At 42.4% G+C, this 16,444-nt stretch overlaps 1 protein-coding gene across 1 annotated transcript in view; it reads right to left on the bottom strand.

The window, feature by feature from the left end:
* The window catches only part of LOC120035886 (proline-rich extensin-like protein EPR1), a gene marked incomplete at its 5' end in the record, with an annotated part of 39,387 nt that extends 23,742 nt beyond the window's left edge, over window positions 1-15,645 (bottom strand). The window contains one exon of the mRNA XM_038982350.1: window positions 14,097-15,645. Within this exon, the coding sequence (XP_038838278.1) occupies window positions 14,097-15,645 (1,549 nt within the window). The remainder of the gene's footprint in view (window positions 1-14,096) is intronic.
* Window positions 15,646-16,444: the final 799 nt, after the last annotated feature.

Genomic DNA, 16,444 nt, shown 5'->3' with positions numbered 1-16,444 from the left:
CACCTACACATATGGACACTCAATCATTATGGTACTTTTCAATGGTAAGTTTACAAATGTATATTATGATAAATAGAATTGAAATGTGTATAAAATAAATGGTGAAATAATTATATTATAATTGAAATGGCTCAGCAGGTAATAAGAAAATCGTTCAACAATTTTAGATGAAGTTGTGTGGGTGAAATATGTATTTATTTTATTTATATTTCAACTTTATTTAACTAGGCAAGTCATTTTAGAACAAATTCTTATTTACAATGACGGCCTGACCGGAAGGCAAAAGACCTCCTGTGGGAATAAATATAATTAAAAATATAAATATAAATACAATATAAATATAGGACAAACACACATCACAACAAGAGAGACAACACAACACTACGCTAAGACAACAACATAGCATGGCAGCAACACATGACAACACAACATGGTAGCAGCACAAAACAGGGTACAAACATTATTGGGCACAGACAACAGCACAAAGGGCAAGAAGGTAGAGACAACAATACATCACACAAAGCAGCCACAACTGTCAGTAAGAGTGTCCCATGATTGAGTCTTTGAATGAAGAGATTGAGATAAAACTGTCCAGTATGAGAGTTTTTTGCAGCTCGTTCCAGTCGCTAGCTGCAGCGAACTGAAAAGAGGAGCGACCCAGGGATGTGTGTGCTTTGGGGACCTTTAACAGAATGTGACTGGCAGAACGAGTGTTGTATGTGGAGGATGAGGGCTGCAGTAGATATCTCAGATAGGAGGGAGTGAGGCCTAAGAGGGTTTTATAAATAAGCATCAACCAGTGGGTCTTGCGACGGGTATACAGAGATGACCAGTTTACAGAGGAGTATAGAGTGCAGTGATGTGTCCTATAAGGAGCATTGGTGGCAAATCTGATGGCCGAATGGTAAAGAACATCTAGCCACTCGAGAGCACCCTTACCTGCCGATCGATAAATTATGTCTCACTAATCTAGCATGGGTAGGATGGTCATCTGAATCAGGGTTAGTTTTGCAGCTGGGGTGAAAGAGGAGCGATTACAATAGAGGAAACCAAGTCTAGAGTTAACCTTTAGCCTGCAGCTTTGATATGTGCTGAGAGAAGGACAGTGTATCGTCTAGCCATACTCCCAAGTACTTGTATGAGGTGACTACCACAAGCTCTAAACCCTCAGAGGTAGTAATCACACCTGTGGGGAGAGGGTCATTCTTCTTACCAAACCACGTTACCTTTGTTTTGGAGGTGTTCAGAACAAGGTTAAGGGTAGAGAAAGCTTGTTGGACACTAAGAAAGATTTGTTGTAGAGCGTTTAACACAAAATCCTGGGAGGGGCCAGCTGAGTATAACAATAAAAATATCCTTCTCCCCCGGGCAAAGAAACTCAAAAGAGGTGATGATATTCATTTAAAAATAATTTTGATCCAAATGTGCAAATTGTTGAAATTGATCTGCAAGGTAGATGGATTATTTTAAATATGTTATTGAACAATTTCAGATTTGGCTCATTAATCTATACTGTCCAAATAATGATGATCCAAGCTTAATTGAAAATATATGTCATAATTGATCAACCACGCAAAGAACACAAGACTCTATTATTATGGTGGGAGATTATAATACGGGTTTTAAATACCTCAATGGACCGTAAAGGAAATCACACTACAAACTATCACCCTCGGGCACTTTAGGAAATCATGAATGTCATGGATATATTGGAACTAGTGGATATATGGAGGCTTAAATACCCTGACCTAGTGAGATATACATGGATATATTGACACACATATATATATACAGTACCAGTCAAAAGTTGACCTACTCATTCAAGGGTTTTTCTTTATTTTTACTCTTTTCCACGTTGTATAATAATATTGAAGACATCAAAACTATGAAATAACACATATGGAATCATGTAATAACCAAAAAAACGAATCCAAATATATTTTATAATTGAGAAGAGGCGACTCCGGGATGCTGGCCTTCTAGACAGAGTTGCAAAGAAAAAGCCATATCTCAGACTGGCCAATAATAATAGAAGATTAAGATGGGCAAAAGAACACAGACACTGGACAAAGGAACTCTGCCTAGAAGGCCAGCATCCTGCCTCTTCACTGTTGACATTGGGACTGGTGTTTTGCGGGTACTATTTAATGAAGCTGCCAGCTGAGGACTTCTGTTTCTCAAACTAGACACTCTAATGCACTTGTCCTCTTGCTCAGTTGTGCACCGGGGCCTCCCACTCTTCTTTGTATTCTGGTTAGAGCCAGTTTGCTCTGTCCTGTGAAGGAAGTAGTACACAGCGTTGTACGAGATCTTCAGTTTCTTGGCAATTTCTCGCATGGAATAGCCTTAATTTCTCAGGATAAGAATAGACTGACAAGTTTCAGATGAAAGGTCTTTGCTTTAGTCCATTTTGAGTCTGTAATCGAACCCACAAATGCTGATGCTCCAGATACTCAACTAGTCTAAAGAAGGCCATTTTTATTGCTTCTTTAATCAGAACAACAGTTTTCAGCTGTGCTAACATAATTGCGAAAGTGTTTTCTAATGATCAATTAGCCTTTTAAAAAGGATAAACTTGGATTATCTAACACAACGTGCCATTGGAACACAGGAGTGATGGTTGCTGATAATGGGCTTCTGTACGCCTATGTAGATATTCCATAAGAAATCTGCCGTTTCCAGCTACAATAGTCATTTACAACATTAACAATGTCTACATTGTATTTCTGGTGTACATGTACAAATTACCTGAGCTAACCGGTACCCCCCTGTATATAGCCTCCACATTGACTCTGTACCGGTTCCCCCTGTATATAGCCTCCACATTGACTCTGTACCGGTACCCCCTGTATATAGCCTCCACATTGACTCTGTACAGGTACCCCCTGTATATAGCCTCCACATTGACTCTGTACCGGTACCCCCTGTATATAGCCTCCACATTGACTCTGTACAGGTACCCCCTGTATATAGCCTCCACATTGACTCTGTACCGGTACCTCCTGTATATAGCCTCCACATTGACTCTGTACCGTAACACCCTGTATATAGCCTCCACATTGACTCTGTACCGTAACACCCTGTATATAGCCTCCACATTGACTCTGTACCGGTACCCCCTGTATATCCTCCACATTGACTCTGTACCGGTACCCCCTGTATATAGCCTCCACATTGACTCTGTACCGTAACACCCTGTATATAGCCTCCACATTGACTCTGTACCGTAATACCCTGTATATAGCCTCCACATTGACTCTGTACCGTAATACCCTGTATATAGCCTCCACATTGACTCTGTACCGTAATACCCTGTATATAGCCTCCACATTGACTCTGTACCGTAATACCCTGTATATAGCCTCCACATTGACTCTGTACCGTAATACCCTGTATATAGCCTCCACATTGACTCTGTACCGGCACCCCCTGTATATAGCCTCCACATTGACTCTGTACCGTAATACCCTGTATATAGCCTCCACATTGACTCTGTACCGTAATACCCTGTATATAGCCTCCACATTGACTCTGTACCGTAACACCCTGTATATAGCCTCCACATTGACTCTGTACCGTAACACCCTGTATATAGCCTCCACATTGACTCTGTACCGTAACACCCTGTATATAGCCTCCACATTGACTCTGTACCGTAACACCCTGTATATAGCCTCCACATTGACTCGGTACCGGTACCCCCTGTATATAGCCTCCACATTGACTCTGTACCGGTACCCCCTGTATATAACCTCTATTGTTATTTTACTGCTGCTCTTTAATTTTTGTAACTTTTTTTTAAATGTAATTTTCTTAAAACTGCATTGTTGGTTAAGGGCTTGTAAGTAAGCATTTCACTGTTCTATTTGGCGCATTTGACAAATACAATTTGATTTGATTTGACTAAGCGCAAACCAGATGGGATGGCGTATCGCTGCAGAATGCTGTGGTAGCCATGCTGGTTAAGTGTGCCGTGAATTCTAAATAAATAATTGACAGTGTCACCAGCAAAGCAGCCCCACACTATGACGCCTCCTCCTCCATGCTTCACGGTGGGAACCACACATGCGTAGATCATCTGTTTACCTACTGTGCGTCTCACAAAGACACGGCAGTTGGAACCAAACATCACAAATTTGGACTCATCAGACCAAAGGACAGATTTCCACCGGTCTAATGTCCATTGCTCATGTTTCATGGCCCAAGCAAGTCTCTTCTTCTTATTGGTGTTCTTTAGTAGTGGTTTCTTTGCAGCAATTCAACCATGAAGGCCTGATTCACATAGTCTCCTCTGAACAGTTGATGTTGAGATGTGTCTGTTACTTGAACTTTGAAAGCATTTATTTGGGCTGCAATTTCTGAGGCTGGTAACTCTAATGAACTTATCCTCTGCAGCAGAGTTAACTCTGTCTTACGTTCCTGTGGTGGTCCTCATGAGAGCCAGTTTCATCATAGTGCTTGATGATTTTTGCGACTGCACTTGAAGAAACTTTCAGAGTTCTTGACAAGTTCCACATTTTCTGACCTTCATGTCTTAAATTAATGATGGACTGTCGTTTCTCTTTGCATATTTGAGGTGTTCTTGCCACAATATGGACTTGGTATTTTACCAAATAGGGCTATCTTCTGTATACCACCCCTACCTTGTCACAACACAACTGATTCGCATTAAGAAGGAAAGAAATTTCACAAATTACATTTTAAAAAGGCACACCTGTTAATTGAAATGCATTCCAGGTGAATACCTATGAATCTGGTTGAGAGAATGCCAAGAGTGTGCAAAGCTGTCATCAAGACAAAGGGTGGCTACTTTGAAGAATCTCAAATATAAAATATATTTTGATTTGTTTAACACTTTTTTCATTACAACATAATGTAATGCCATAGTTTTGACGTCTTCACTATTATTCTACAATGTAGAAAATAGTAAGAATCAAGAAAAACCCTTGAATGATTAGATGTGTCCAAACTTTTGACTGGTCCTGTAAATGTTGGAGGCTCACGCTAGTTGTCTTCACTACTTTGTCATTCTCGCTGGCACCAAAAGGTTTAAAAAGTGTTGATAGGGGACAGAATGCTGTTGGACCATCAAATAATTGGCATATATATTACTCTTACAGAATTTCCACGTGGGCGAGGCTTTTGCAAATGTTGTCAAAGCCTATTCAAATCAAATTAAACTTTATTTGTCACATGCGCCGATTACAACAAGTGTAGACTTTACCGTGAAATGCTTACTTGCAAGCCCTTAAAACCAACAGTGCAGAAAATATTTAAGAAAATATTTACCAAGTAGACTAAAATAAAAAGTAAAACAATAAGAATAACAATAACGAGGCTATATACAGAGGGCACCGTTACCGAGTCAGTGTGCAGGGTACAGGCTATCTGTTAATGTAGGTGGGGGCAAAGTGACTATGTATAGATAACAAACAAACAGCGAGTAGCAGCAGTGTACAAAAAGGAGGGGGGGGGGTCAAAGTAAATTTTCCGGTGTCGATTTAATAAATTGTTCAGCAGTCGTATGGCTTCAGGGTAGAAGCTGTTGAGGAGCCTTTTGGTCCTAGACTTGCCGCTCCGGAACCGCTTGCCGTGCGGTAGCAGAGAAAACAGTTTATAACTTGGGTGACTGGAGTCTCTGACAATTTTATGGGCTTTCCTCTGACACCGCCTATTATATAGGTCCTGGATGGCAGGAAGCTTGGCCCCAGTGATGTACTGGGCCGTTCGCACTACCCTCTGTAGTGCCTTAAGGTCAGATGCCAAGCAGTTGCCATACCAGGCGGTGATGCAACCGGTTAGAATGCTCTCGATGGTGCAGCTGTAGAATCTTTTGAGGATCTGGGGACCCATGCCAAATCTTTTCAGTCTCCTGAGGGGGAAAAGGTTTTGTCGTGCCCTCTTCACAACTGTCTTGGTATGTTTGGACCATGACAGTTCGTTGGTGATGTGGACACCAAGGAACTTGAAACTCTCGACCCGCTCCACTACAGCCCCGTTGATGTTAACCTGTTTGGGCTGCAGGGGGAGTATTGAGTAGCCAGATAAAAGGTGCCCATTTCAAACGGCCTCGTACTCAATTCTTGCTCGTACAATATGCATATTATTATTACTATTGGATAGAAAACACTCTCTAGTTTCTAAAACCGTTTGAATTATGTCTGTGCGTGAAACAGAACTGGACTTAGAGCAATTTCCCTATGTGGAGTTGAGAATGCAGATTTTTCCAACCTGTTCTCAGACCTGTGTATAACTCTGCCTGTCTTCTATTGGTTGAGATGCACTGCATACGCCTTCCCCTGGGTGTCAGCGAATAGAGGGCCTTGAAATGGAGTCTCTAGGCAGATCCGAAAGTCTATAAATTGATTGGAATCAAAGGGTCCCCTCTTTTGATTCTTCGCGCTGACGCAGTGAGGACCTTGGCATGTCGTTTTAGAAGCTCCCGTTTTAGCTCCTAGATATATCCGGCTCTGTTTTTATTCGATATAGGCTTTAAAGACATCATAATCTTGTTATTTTAAACCGATTTATATCAGTTTATGTCAGTATATTGCGATTTTCGGGTATTTCATTTTCTGGCGTTGTAGGAAGTTGGGTATCTCTCTCTCGCATGCCATTGTTTACTGCTAATTGCAACGTGGAAGATGACTTTCTCCAACCCAGCAACGATTCTTTTGGACAAAGGACACCTATCCCAAGATTCTGATGGGAGGTCATCAAAAAGTAAGAACTATTTATGCTGATAATTCATTGTTCTGTTGAAAAAAGTCAAATGCATAAGACGCCATTACTTGCAGTGTAGCCTTGCTTTATCGCACCCTGTATTGCGCAGTAACGTTAATTTTAAAAATGTAATTCAGCGATTGCATTAAGAACTAATTTGTCTTTCAATTGCTGTCCAACCTGTATTTTTTTAGTCAAGTTTATGAATAGTTTTTGATAAGAATAGGTGCCTTTCCAAGATGGCGCCGGACAGATTGCTTGAGTATTTGGACACTATTGTCATTGTATAAGCACGATTTGTGCCGCTAAATATGCACATTTTCGAACAAACTCTATATGCATTGTGTAATATGATGTTACAGGACTGTCATCTGAAGAATTCTGAGAAGGTTAGTGAAAAAATTAATATATTTTGGTGGTTTATACGTTATCGCTCTTTTTGCCTTGAATCAATGCTGGGGTGATGTTTGCACATGTGGTAAGCTAATATAACGCTATATTGTGTTTTCGCTGTAAAACACTTAGAAAATCTGAAATATTGTCTGGATTCACAAGATCTGTGTCTTTCAATTGCTGTACGCTGTGTATTTTTAAGAAATGTTTTATGATGAGTAATTAGGTAATACACGTTGCTCTCTGTAGTTATTCTAGTCGCTTTGGTGAGATTTGTGATGGTGGCTGCAATGGTAAACTATGATTTATACCTGAAATATGCACATTTTTCTAACAAAACATATGCTATACAATAAATATGTTATCAGACTGTCATCTGATGAAGTTGTTTCTTGGTTAGTGGCTATTTATATCTTTATTTGGTCGAATTTGTGATAGCTCCTGATGGAGTAAAAAACTGGTGGAGTAAAAAAAAGTGGTGTCTTTTGCTAACGTGGTTAGCTAATAGATTTACATATTGTGTCTTCCCTGTAAAACATTTAAAAAATCGGACATGTTGGCTGGATTCACAAGATGTGTACCTTTCATATGCTGTATTACACTTGTTAATGTGTGAAAGTAAAATATTTAAAAAAAATATCTTTTGAATTTCGCGCCCTGCACTTTGAGCTGGCTGTTGTCATAAGTGTACCGACGTCGGGCTTGCAGCCAGAAGAAGTTAATGGGGGCCTGTTCGGCCTGACTTTCCCTGTAGTCCACGATCAGCTCCTTTGTCTTGCTCACGTTGAGGAAGAGGTTGTTGTCCTGGCACCACACTGTCAAGTCTCTGACCACCTCCCTATATGCCATCTCATCGTTGTCGGTGATCAGGCCTACCACTGTTGTGTCATCAGCAAACCTAATGATGGTGTTGGAGTCATGCTTGGTCACGTAGTCATGGGTGAAAAGGGAAAACAGGAGGGGACTAAGTACACACCCCTGAGGGGCCCCTGTGTTGAGGGTCAGTGTGGCGGTTGTGTTGCTACCTACCCTCACCACCTGGGGGTGGCCCGTCAGGAAGTCCAGGATCCAGTTGCAGAGGGAGGTGTTTAGTCCCAGAGTCCTTAGCTTAGTGATGAGCTTCGTGAGCAATTTGGTGCTGAACTGTAGTACTGTAGTTAATGAACAGCATTCTCACATAGGTGTTCCTTTTGTCCAGGTAAGAAAGGGCAGTGTGGAGTGTGATTGAGATTGCGTCATCTGTGGATCTGTTTGGGCGGAATGTGAATTGGAGTGGGTCTAGGGTTTAATAAATTCTGCAGCATTGAAGGTCCCCAAGAACACAGAGGCCTCCATCATTCTTAAATGGAAGAAGTTTGGAACCACCAAGACTCTTCCTATAGCTGGCTGCCCGGCCAAACTGAGCAATTGGGGGAAAAGGGCCTTGGTCAGGGAGGTGGTCAAGAACCCGATGGTCACTCTGACAGAGCTCCAGAGTTCCTCTGTGGAGATGAGAGAACCTTCCAGAAGGGCAACTATTCCAATCAGGCCATTATGCTAGAGTGGCAAGACGGAAGCCACTCCTCAGTAAAAGGCACATGACAGCCCACTTGGAGTTTGCCAAAAGGCACCTAAAGGACTCTCAGACCATGAGAAACAAGATTCTCTGGTCTGATGAAACCAAGATTGAAATCCCAAGCATCACGTCTGGAGGAAACCTGGCACCATCCCTACGGTGAAGCATGGTGGTGGCAGCATCATGCTGTGGGGATGTTTTTCAGCTGCAGAGACTGGGATCCTAGTCAAGATCGAGGGGAAAGATGAACGGAGCAAAGTACAGAGAGATCCTTGATGAAAACCTGCTCCAGAGCGCTCAGGACCTCAGACGGGGGTGAAGGTTCACTTTCCAACAGGATAACGACCATAAGCACACAGCCAAGAGAGAGAGAGAGAGAGAGAGAGAGAGGTGTGTAGAGAGAGAGAGAGAGAGAGAGAGAGAGAGAGAGAGAGAAGGAGGTCTGTAGAGAGAGAGGGGGAGGTGTGTGGAGAGAGAGAGAGGTGTGTAGAGGGAGAGAGGTGTGTAGAGATAAAGAGAGAGAGGTGTGTAGAGGGAGAGAGGTGTGTTTATCCTAGCAGTAAGCTCCAGCTGTGTGTGTAGAGAGAGGTGTGCATATATAATATAGAGTGGAGGTGTGTATATAATATAGAGTGGAGGAGTGTATATATAATATAGAGTGGAGGTGTGCATATAATATAGAGTGGAGGAGTGTATATATAATATAGAGTGGAGGTGTATATATAATATAGAGTGCAGGAGTGTATATAATATAGAGTGGAGGAGTGTATATAATATAGAGTGGTGTGTATATATAATATAGAGTGGTGTGTATATATAATATAGAGTGGAGGTGTATATATAATATAGAGTGGAGGAGTGTATATATAATATAGAGTGGAGGAGTGTATATATAATATAGAGTGGAGGTGTATATATAATATAGAGTGGAGGAGTGTATATATAATATAGAGTGGAGGTGTATATATAATATAGAGTGGAGGAGTGTATATATAATATAGAGTGGAGGTGTATATATAATATAGAGTGGTGTGTATATATAATATAGAGTGGAGGTGTATATATAATATAGAGTGGAGGAGTGTATATATAATATAGAGTGGTGTGTATATATAATATAGAGTGGAGGTGTATATATAATATAGAGTGGAGGTGTGTATATATAATATAGAGTGGAGGAGTGTATATATAATATAGAGTGGAGGTGTGCATATATAATATAGAGTGGAGGTGTGTATATATAATATAGAGTGGAGGTGTGTATATATAATATAGAGTGGAGGAGTGTATATATAATATAGAGTGGAGGTGTGCATATATAATATAGAGTGGAGGAGTGTATATAATATAGAGTGGAGGAGTGTATATATAATATAGAGTGGTGTGTATATATAATATAGAGTGGAGGAGTGTATATATAATATAGAGTGGAGGTGTGTATATATAATATAGAGTGGTGGTGTATATATAATATAGAGTGGAGGTGTATATATAATATAGAGTGGTGTGTATATATAATATAGAGTGGAGGTGTGTATATATAATATAGAGTGGAGGAGTGTATATAATATAGAGTGGAGGAGTGTATATAATATAGAGTGGAGGAGTGTATATATAATATAGAGTGGTGTGTATATATAATATAGAGTGGAGGTGTGTATATATAATATAGAGTGGAGGTGTATATATAATATAGAGTGGAGGAGTGTATATATAATATAGAGTGGAGGTGTGTATATATAATATAGAGTGGAGGTGTGTATATATAATATAGAGTGGTGGTGTATATATAATATAGAGTGGATGTGTATATATAATATAGAGTGGAGGTGTATATATAATATAGAGTGGAGGTGTGTATATATAATATAGAGTGGAGGTGTATATATAATATAGAGTGGAGGAGTGTATATATAATATAGAGTGGTGTGTATATATAATATAGAGTGGAGGTGTATATATAATATAGAGTGGAGGTGTATATATAATATAGAGTGGAGGTGTGTATATATAATATAGAGTGGAGGTGTATATATAATATAGAGTGGAGGTGTATATATAATATAGAGTGGTGTGTATATATAATATAGAGTGGAGGTGTGTATATATAATATAGAGTGGTGTGTATATATAATATAGAGTGGAGGTGTATATATAATATAGAGTGGAGGTGTATATATAATATAGAGTGGTGTGTATATATAATATAGAGTGGAGGTGTGTATATATAATATAGAGTGGTGTGTATATATAATGTAGAGTGGAGGTGTGCATATATAATATAGAGTGGAGCTGTGTATATATAATATAGAGTGGAGGTGTGTATATATAATATAGAGTGGAGGTGTGTATATATAATATAGAGTGGAGCTGTGTATATATAATATAGAGTGGAGGTGTGTATATATAATATAGAGTGGTGTGTATATATAATATAGAGTGGTGTGTATATATAATATAGAGTGGAGGTGTGTATATATAATATAGAGTGGTGTGTATATATAATATAGAGTGGAGGTGTGTATATATAATATAGAGTGGAGGTGTGTATATATAATATAGAGTGGAGGTGTATATATAATATAGAGTGGTGTGTATATATAATATAGAGTGGAGGTGTGTATATATAATATAGAGTGGTGTGTATATATAATATAGAGTGGAGGTGGGCCGAGCAGAGATTTGGGTTTGGCTTGGTTGGATGAGCTGCATTGTTCTTGGTCGGCCTGGTGACAACTCTGGAGGGCAAAGACTATGAGACTTACAAGGATGGGACCTGCCAGCGGAGTGTGTGTGTGTGTGTGTGTGTGTGTGTGTGTGTGTGTGTGTGTGTGTGTGTGTGTGTGTGTGTGTGTGTGTGTGTGTGTGTGTGTGTGTGTGTGTGTGTGTGTGTGAGACAGTGATAAATAGGTATTTTAATAACAGCTGCCCCACTTGGCCATACAGCCAAACACACACACACACACACGCTGTCCTCTGTGTATTTATGACTGTGTTTATTTATGCATCCATAGCAAGCAGGAAATCACCACCGCAGGGGCAACATCTTTCTTATTATGGAGGGAGGGAGGGACAGAGGGTGGGAGGGTTGGGGAGGGAGGGTGGGAGGGAGGGAGGGTGGGAGGGAGGATGGAGGGAGGGAGGGACAGAGAGAGGGTGGGAGGGAGGGTTGGGGAGGGAGGGAGGGAGGATGGGATGGGGAGAGGAGGGAGGGTGGATCGGAGGGAGGGAGGGTTGGGGAGGGAGGATGGGAGGGGGGAGGGTTGGGGAGGGAGGTAGGATGGGAGGGAGGGAGGTCAGGAAGGTGGAATGGGGGGAGGGAGGATGGGAGGGTGAATACAGGGCATTACTGTTACAGTAGACTACGTGGTACCACTGTTACATGGTACTACTGTTACATAGTACTACTGTTACATGGTACTGCCGTTACATGGTACCACTGTTACATGGTACTACTGTTACATGGTACCACTGTTACATGGTACTGCCGTTACATGGTACCACTGTTACATGGTACCACTGTTACATGGTACTACTGTTACATGGTACTGCCGTTACATGGTACCACTGTTACATGGTACCACTGTTACATGGTACTACTGTTACATGGTACCACTGTTACATGGTACTGCCGTTACATGGTACCACTGTTACATGGTACCACTGTTACATGGTACCACTGTTACATGGTACTACTGTTACATGGTACCACTGTTACATGGTACCACTGTTACATGGTACTACTGTTACATGGTACCACTGTTACATGGTACTGCCGTTACATGGTACCACTGTTACATGGTACTACTGTTACATGGTACTGCTGTTACATGGTACCACTGTTACATGGTACTGCCGTTACATGGTACTGCCGTTACATGGTACCACTGTTACATGGTACTGCCGTTACATGGTACTACTGTTATATGGTACTGCCGTTACATGGTACCACTGTTACATGGTACTGCCGTTACATGGTACCACTGTTACATGGTACCACTGTTACATGGTACCACTTTGGCCAAAGTTTTTGATACGGTAGACCATTCCATTCTTGTGGGCCGGCTACGGAGTATTGGTGTCTCTGAGGGGTCTTTGGCCTGGTTTGCTAACTACCTCTCTCAGAGAGCGCAGTGTATAAAGTCAGAACATCGGCTGTCTCAGCCACTGTCTGTCATCAAGGGAGTACCCCAAGGCTCAATCCTAGGCCCCAGGCTCTTCTCAATTTACATCAACAACATAGCTCAGGCAGTAAGCTCTCTCATCCATTTATATGCAGATGATACAGTCTTATGTCTTACTGGCCCCTCCCCGGATTTTGTGTTAAATGCTCTACAACATGGGTGTCAAACTCTGGCCCGCAGGCCAAATTTGGCCCGCGGGGTAATTATATTTGGCCCGCGAGACAATACCAAATTACTACTAGAGCTGGCCCGCCGGTATTATACAGCGCATTCACCGCTAATACTACGAATCCCATAATGCTCTGCTGTTGTTTTCGCGCGCCAATCAGGACAGGACCCAGAAACGCCCTCTCCTCTGTGACAGTAGTCATAGCAACATAGACGCTACAACTGTCAGCGCGCTATCCCTTCCCAAAAATGGCGAAAAGAAAGGCAGAAAACAGATTAGATCAGTGTGCAATAATTAACGTTTTCTTTGTGCACTTTTTCTTGCTACAAGGCATGGGCTTGAATGGTTGATTGATTTATTATCATTTTATTTGTAAAATTATTAGGCAGTGGAAAAAGTTTATTTTGGTATTTAAATCAGAAGGCTGCAAATAGAAAAGAGGCATACGATTTTTATTTAAATTTTATTTATTTAGTAAATGAATGCCATTGATGTGTTTTTTCATTTAAAATTCGATTTTGCATGTCTCCACTATTAAATTATATATTGTATGGTAATAAGCGATGCTTGTTCCATATTCAATGTTAAAGCAAAACTTGTTTGGGTCCATATTAAAAGGTTCATTTGTTCAATGTTGGCCCGCGACTTTGTTCAGGTTTTACATTTTGGCCCACTGGGTATTTGAGTTTGACACCCCTGCTCTACAATGAAGCTTTCTTAGTGTCCAACAAGCTTTCTTTGCCCTTAACCTTGTTCTGAACACCTCCAAAACAAAGGTAACGTGGTTTGGTAAGAAGAATGACCCTCTCCCCACAGGTGTGATTACTACCTCTGAGGGTTTAGAGCTTGTGGTAGTCACCTCATACAAGTACTTGGGAGTATGGCTAGACGGTACACTGTCCTTCTCTCAGCACATATCAAAGCTGCAGGCTAAAGTTAAATCTAGACTTGGTTTCCTCTATCGTAATCGCTCCTCTTTCACCCCAGCTGCCAAACTAACCCTGATTCAGATGACCATCCTACCCATGCTAGATTACGGAGACGTAGTATATAGATTGGCAGGTAAGGGTGCTCTCAAATGGCTAGATATGGGGAGTTGGAGGTGATGTTGGTCTGGGGGGAATGGGGAGTTGGAGGTGATGTTGGTCTGGGGGGAATGGGGAGTTGGGGGTGATGTTGGTCTGGGGGAATGGGGAGTTGGGGTGATGTTGGTCTGGGGGGAATGGAGAGTTGGGGTGATGTTGGTCTGGGGGGAATGGGGAGTTGGGGTGATGTTGGTCTGGGGGAATGGGGAGTTGGAGGTAATGTTGGTCTGGGGGAATGGGGAGTTGGGGTGATGTTGGTCTGGGGGGAATGGGGAGTTGGGGTGATGTTGGTCTGGGGGAATGGGGAGTTGGAGGTAATGTTGGTCTGGGGGAATGGGGAGTTGGGGGTGATGTTGGTCTGGGGGGAATGGAGAGTTGGAGGTGATGTTGGTCTGGGGGGAATGGGGAGTTGAAGGTGATGTTGGTCTGGGGGGAATGGGGAGTTGGAGGTGATGTTGGTCTGGGGGGAATGGGGAATTGGGGGTGATGTTGGTCTGGGGGAATGGGGAGTTGGAGGTGATGTTGGTCTGGGGGAATGGGGAGTTGGAGGTGATGTTGGTCTGGGGGGAATGGGGAGTTGGAGGTGATGTTGGTCTGGGGGGATGGAGAGTTGGTGGTGATGTTGGTCTGGGGGGAATGGGGAGTTGGAGGTGATGTTGGTCTGGGGGGAATGGGGAGTTGAAGGTGATGTTGGTCTGGGGGGAATGGGGAGTTGGGGGTGATGTTGGTCTGGGGGGAATGGAGAGTTGGGGGTGATGTTGGTCTGGGGGGAATGGAGAGTTGGAGGTGATGTTGGTCTGGGGAATGGGGAGTTGGGGGTGATGTTGGTCTGGGGGGAATGGGGAGTTGGAGGTGATGTTGGTCTGGGGGGAATGGGGAGTTGGAGGTGATGTTGGTCTGGGGGGAATGGGGAGTTGGGGGTGATGTTGGTCTGGGGGAATGGGGAGTTGGGGGTGATGTTGGTCTGGGGGGAATGGGGAGTTGGAGGTGATGTTGGTCTGGGGGGAATGGGGAGTTGGAGGTGATGTTGGTCTGGGGGAATGGGGAGTTGGGGGTGATGTTGGTCTGGGGGGAATGGGGAGTTGGAGGTGATGTTGGTCTGGGGGGAATGGGGAGTTGGAGGTGATGTTGGTCTGGGGGAATGGGGAGTTGGAGGTGATGTTGGTCTGGGGGGAATGGGGAGTTGGAGGTGATGTTGGTCTGGGGGGAATGGGGAGTTGGAGGTGATGTTGGTCTGGGGGGAATGGGGAGTTGGAGGTGATGTTGGTCTGGGGGGAATGGGGAGTTGGTGGTGATGTTGGTCTGGGGGGAATGGGGAGTTGGAGGTGATGTTGGTCTGGGGGGATGGGGAGTTGGAGGTGATGTTGGTCTGGGGGGAATGGGGAGTTGGAGGTGATGTTGGTCTGGGGGGATGGGGAGTTGGGGGTGATGTTGGTCTGGGTGGAATGGGGAGTTGGGGTGATGTTGGTCTGGGGGAATGGGGAGTTGGAGGTGATGCTGGTCTGGGGGGAAGGGGGAGTTGGTGGTGATGTTGGTCTGGGGGGAATGGAGAGTTGGAGGCCAAAGCACACCTCTTTTTGTTTCTGTTTGCCAATTGTATTTTGAATGAGTCCTGTGTGATCAATATGATCATTTCTCTGTATGTGTTTCTTACTTTGTTCTTTAATAAGGATTGGACCCTTTTTTCAAATTTTCGCCTAAAATGACATATCCAAATCTAACTGCCTGTAGCTCAGAATATAACACATTAGATATGGTAAAATATAATACAAACAAAAAACCTTATATACATTATCAAGATAGGATCCTAGGTGTAATTTAGAGTTTGTCCACAAGATGGCAGCAATTTGTGTGCAAAGTTTAAGACTGATCCAGTGAAGAATTAACTCACTACACAATATTTTGCATCAAGTCTGCCAGGAGTTTGGCCAAGTGTGCAGAATTGGTCAATTTATAAATGTTCATGTACATAACTATAGAGAACATACAAAAATGCTATGGTAATAATAAAATAAAATAAATGTAAACAGTCCCAGGAATGTATTTCTGATCATTAGCTTCCCTACAGAAAATACACTAACTTTCACACATTTGTTTGTCAATGCCACACAAGTTTACACGAGTAGCAGAATACCTGTCCAAACCCATTATTTTATTAACACACTAGCTACCTTAAAGGACTTAACATACCAAATATACCATTTTACTTACTCTGAAATGACACTGTTGATATTCTTCAGATGAAGTCATCTGCACTAATGGCAGCCATCTTGACCTAATACTAGGAATCTCACACACCGTCCATGTTACCATGGAGAAAAGACCTCACGCGTTG

Source organism: Salvelinus namaycush, unplaced genomic scaffold (genome assembly GCF_016432855.1).
Source record: "Salvelinus namaycush isolate Seneca unplaced genomic scaffold, SaNama_1.0 Scaffold1131, whole genome shotgun sequence".
NCBI classification, from domain to species: domain Eukaryota; kingdom Metazoa; phylum Chordata; class Actinopteri; order Salmoniformes; family Salmonidae; genus Salvelinus; species Salvelinus namaycush.
This window is presented reverse-complemented; position numbering and strand designations above follow the sequence as displayed.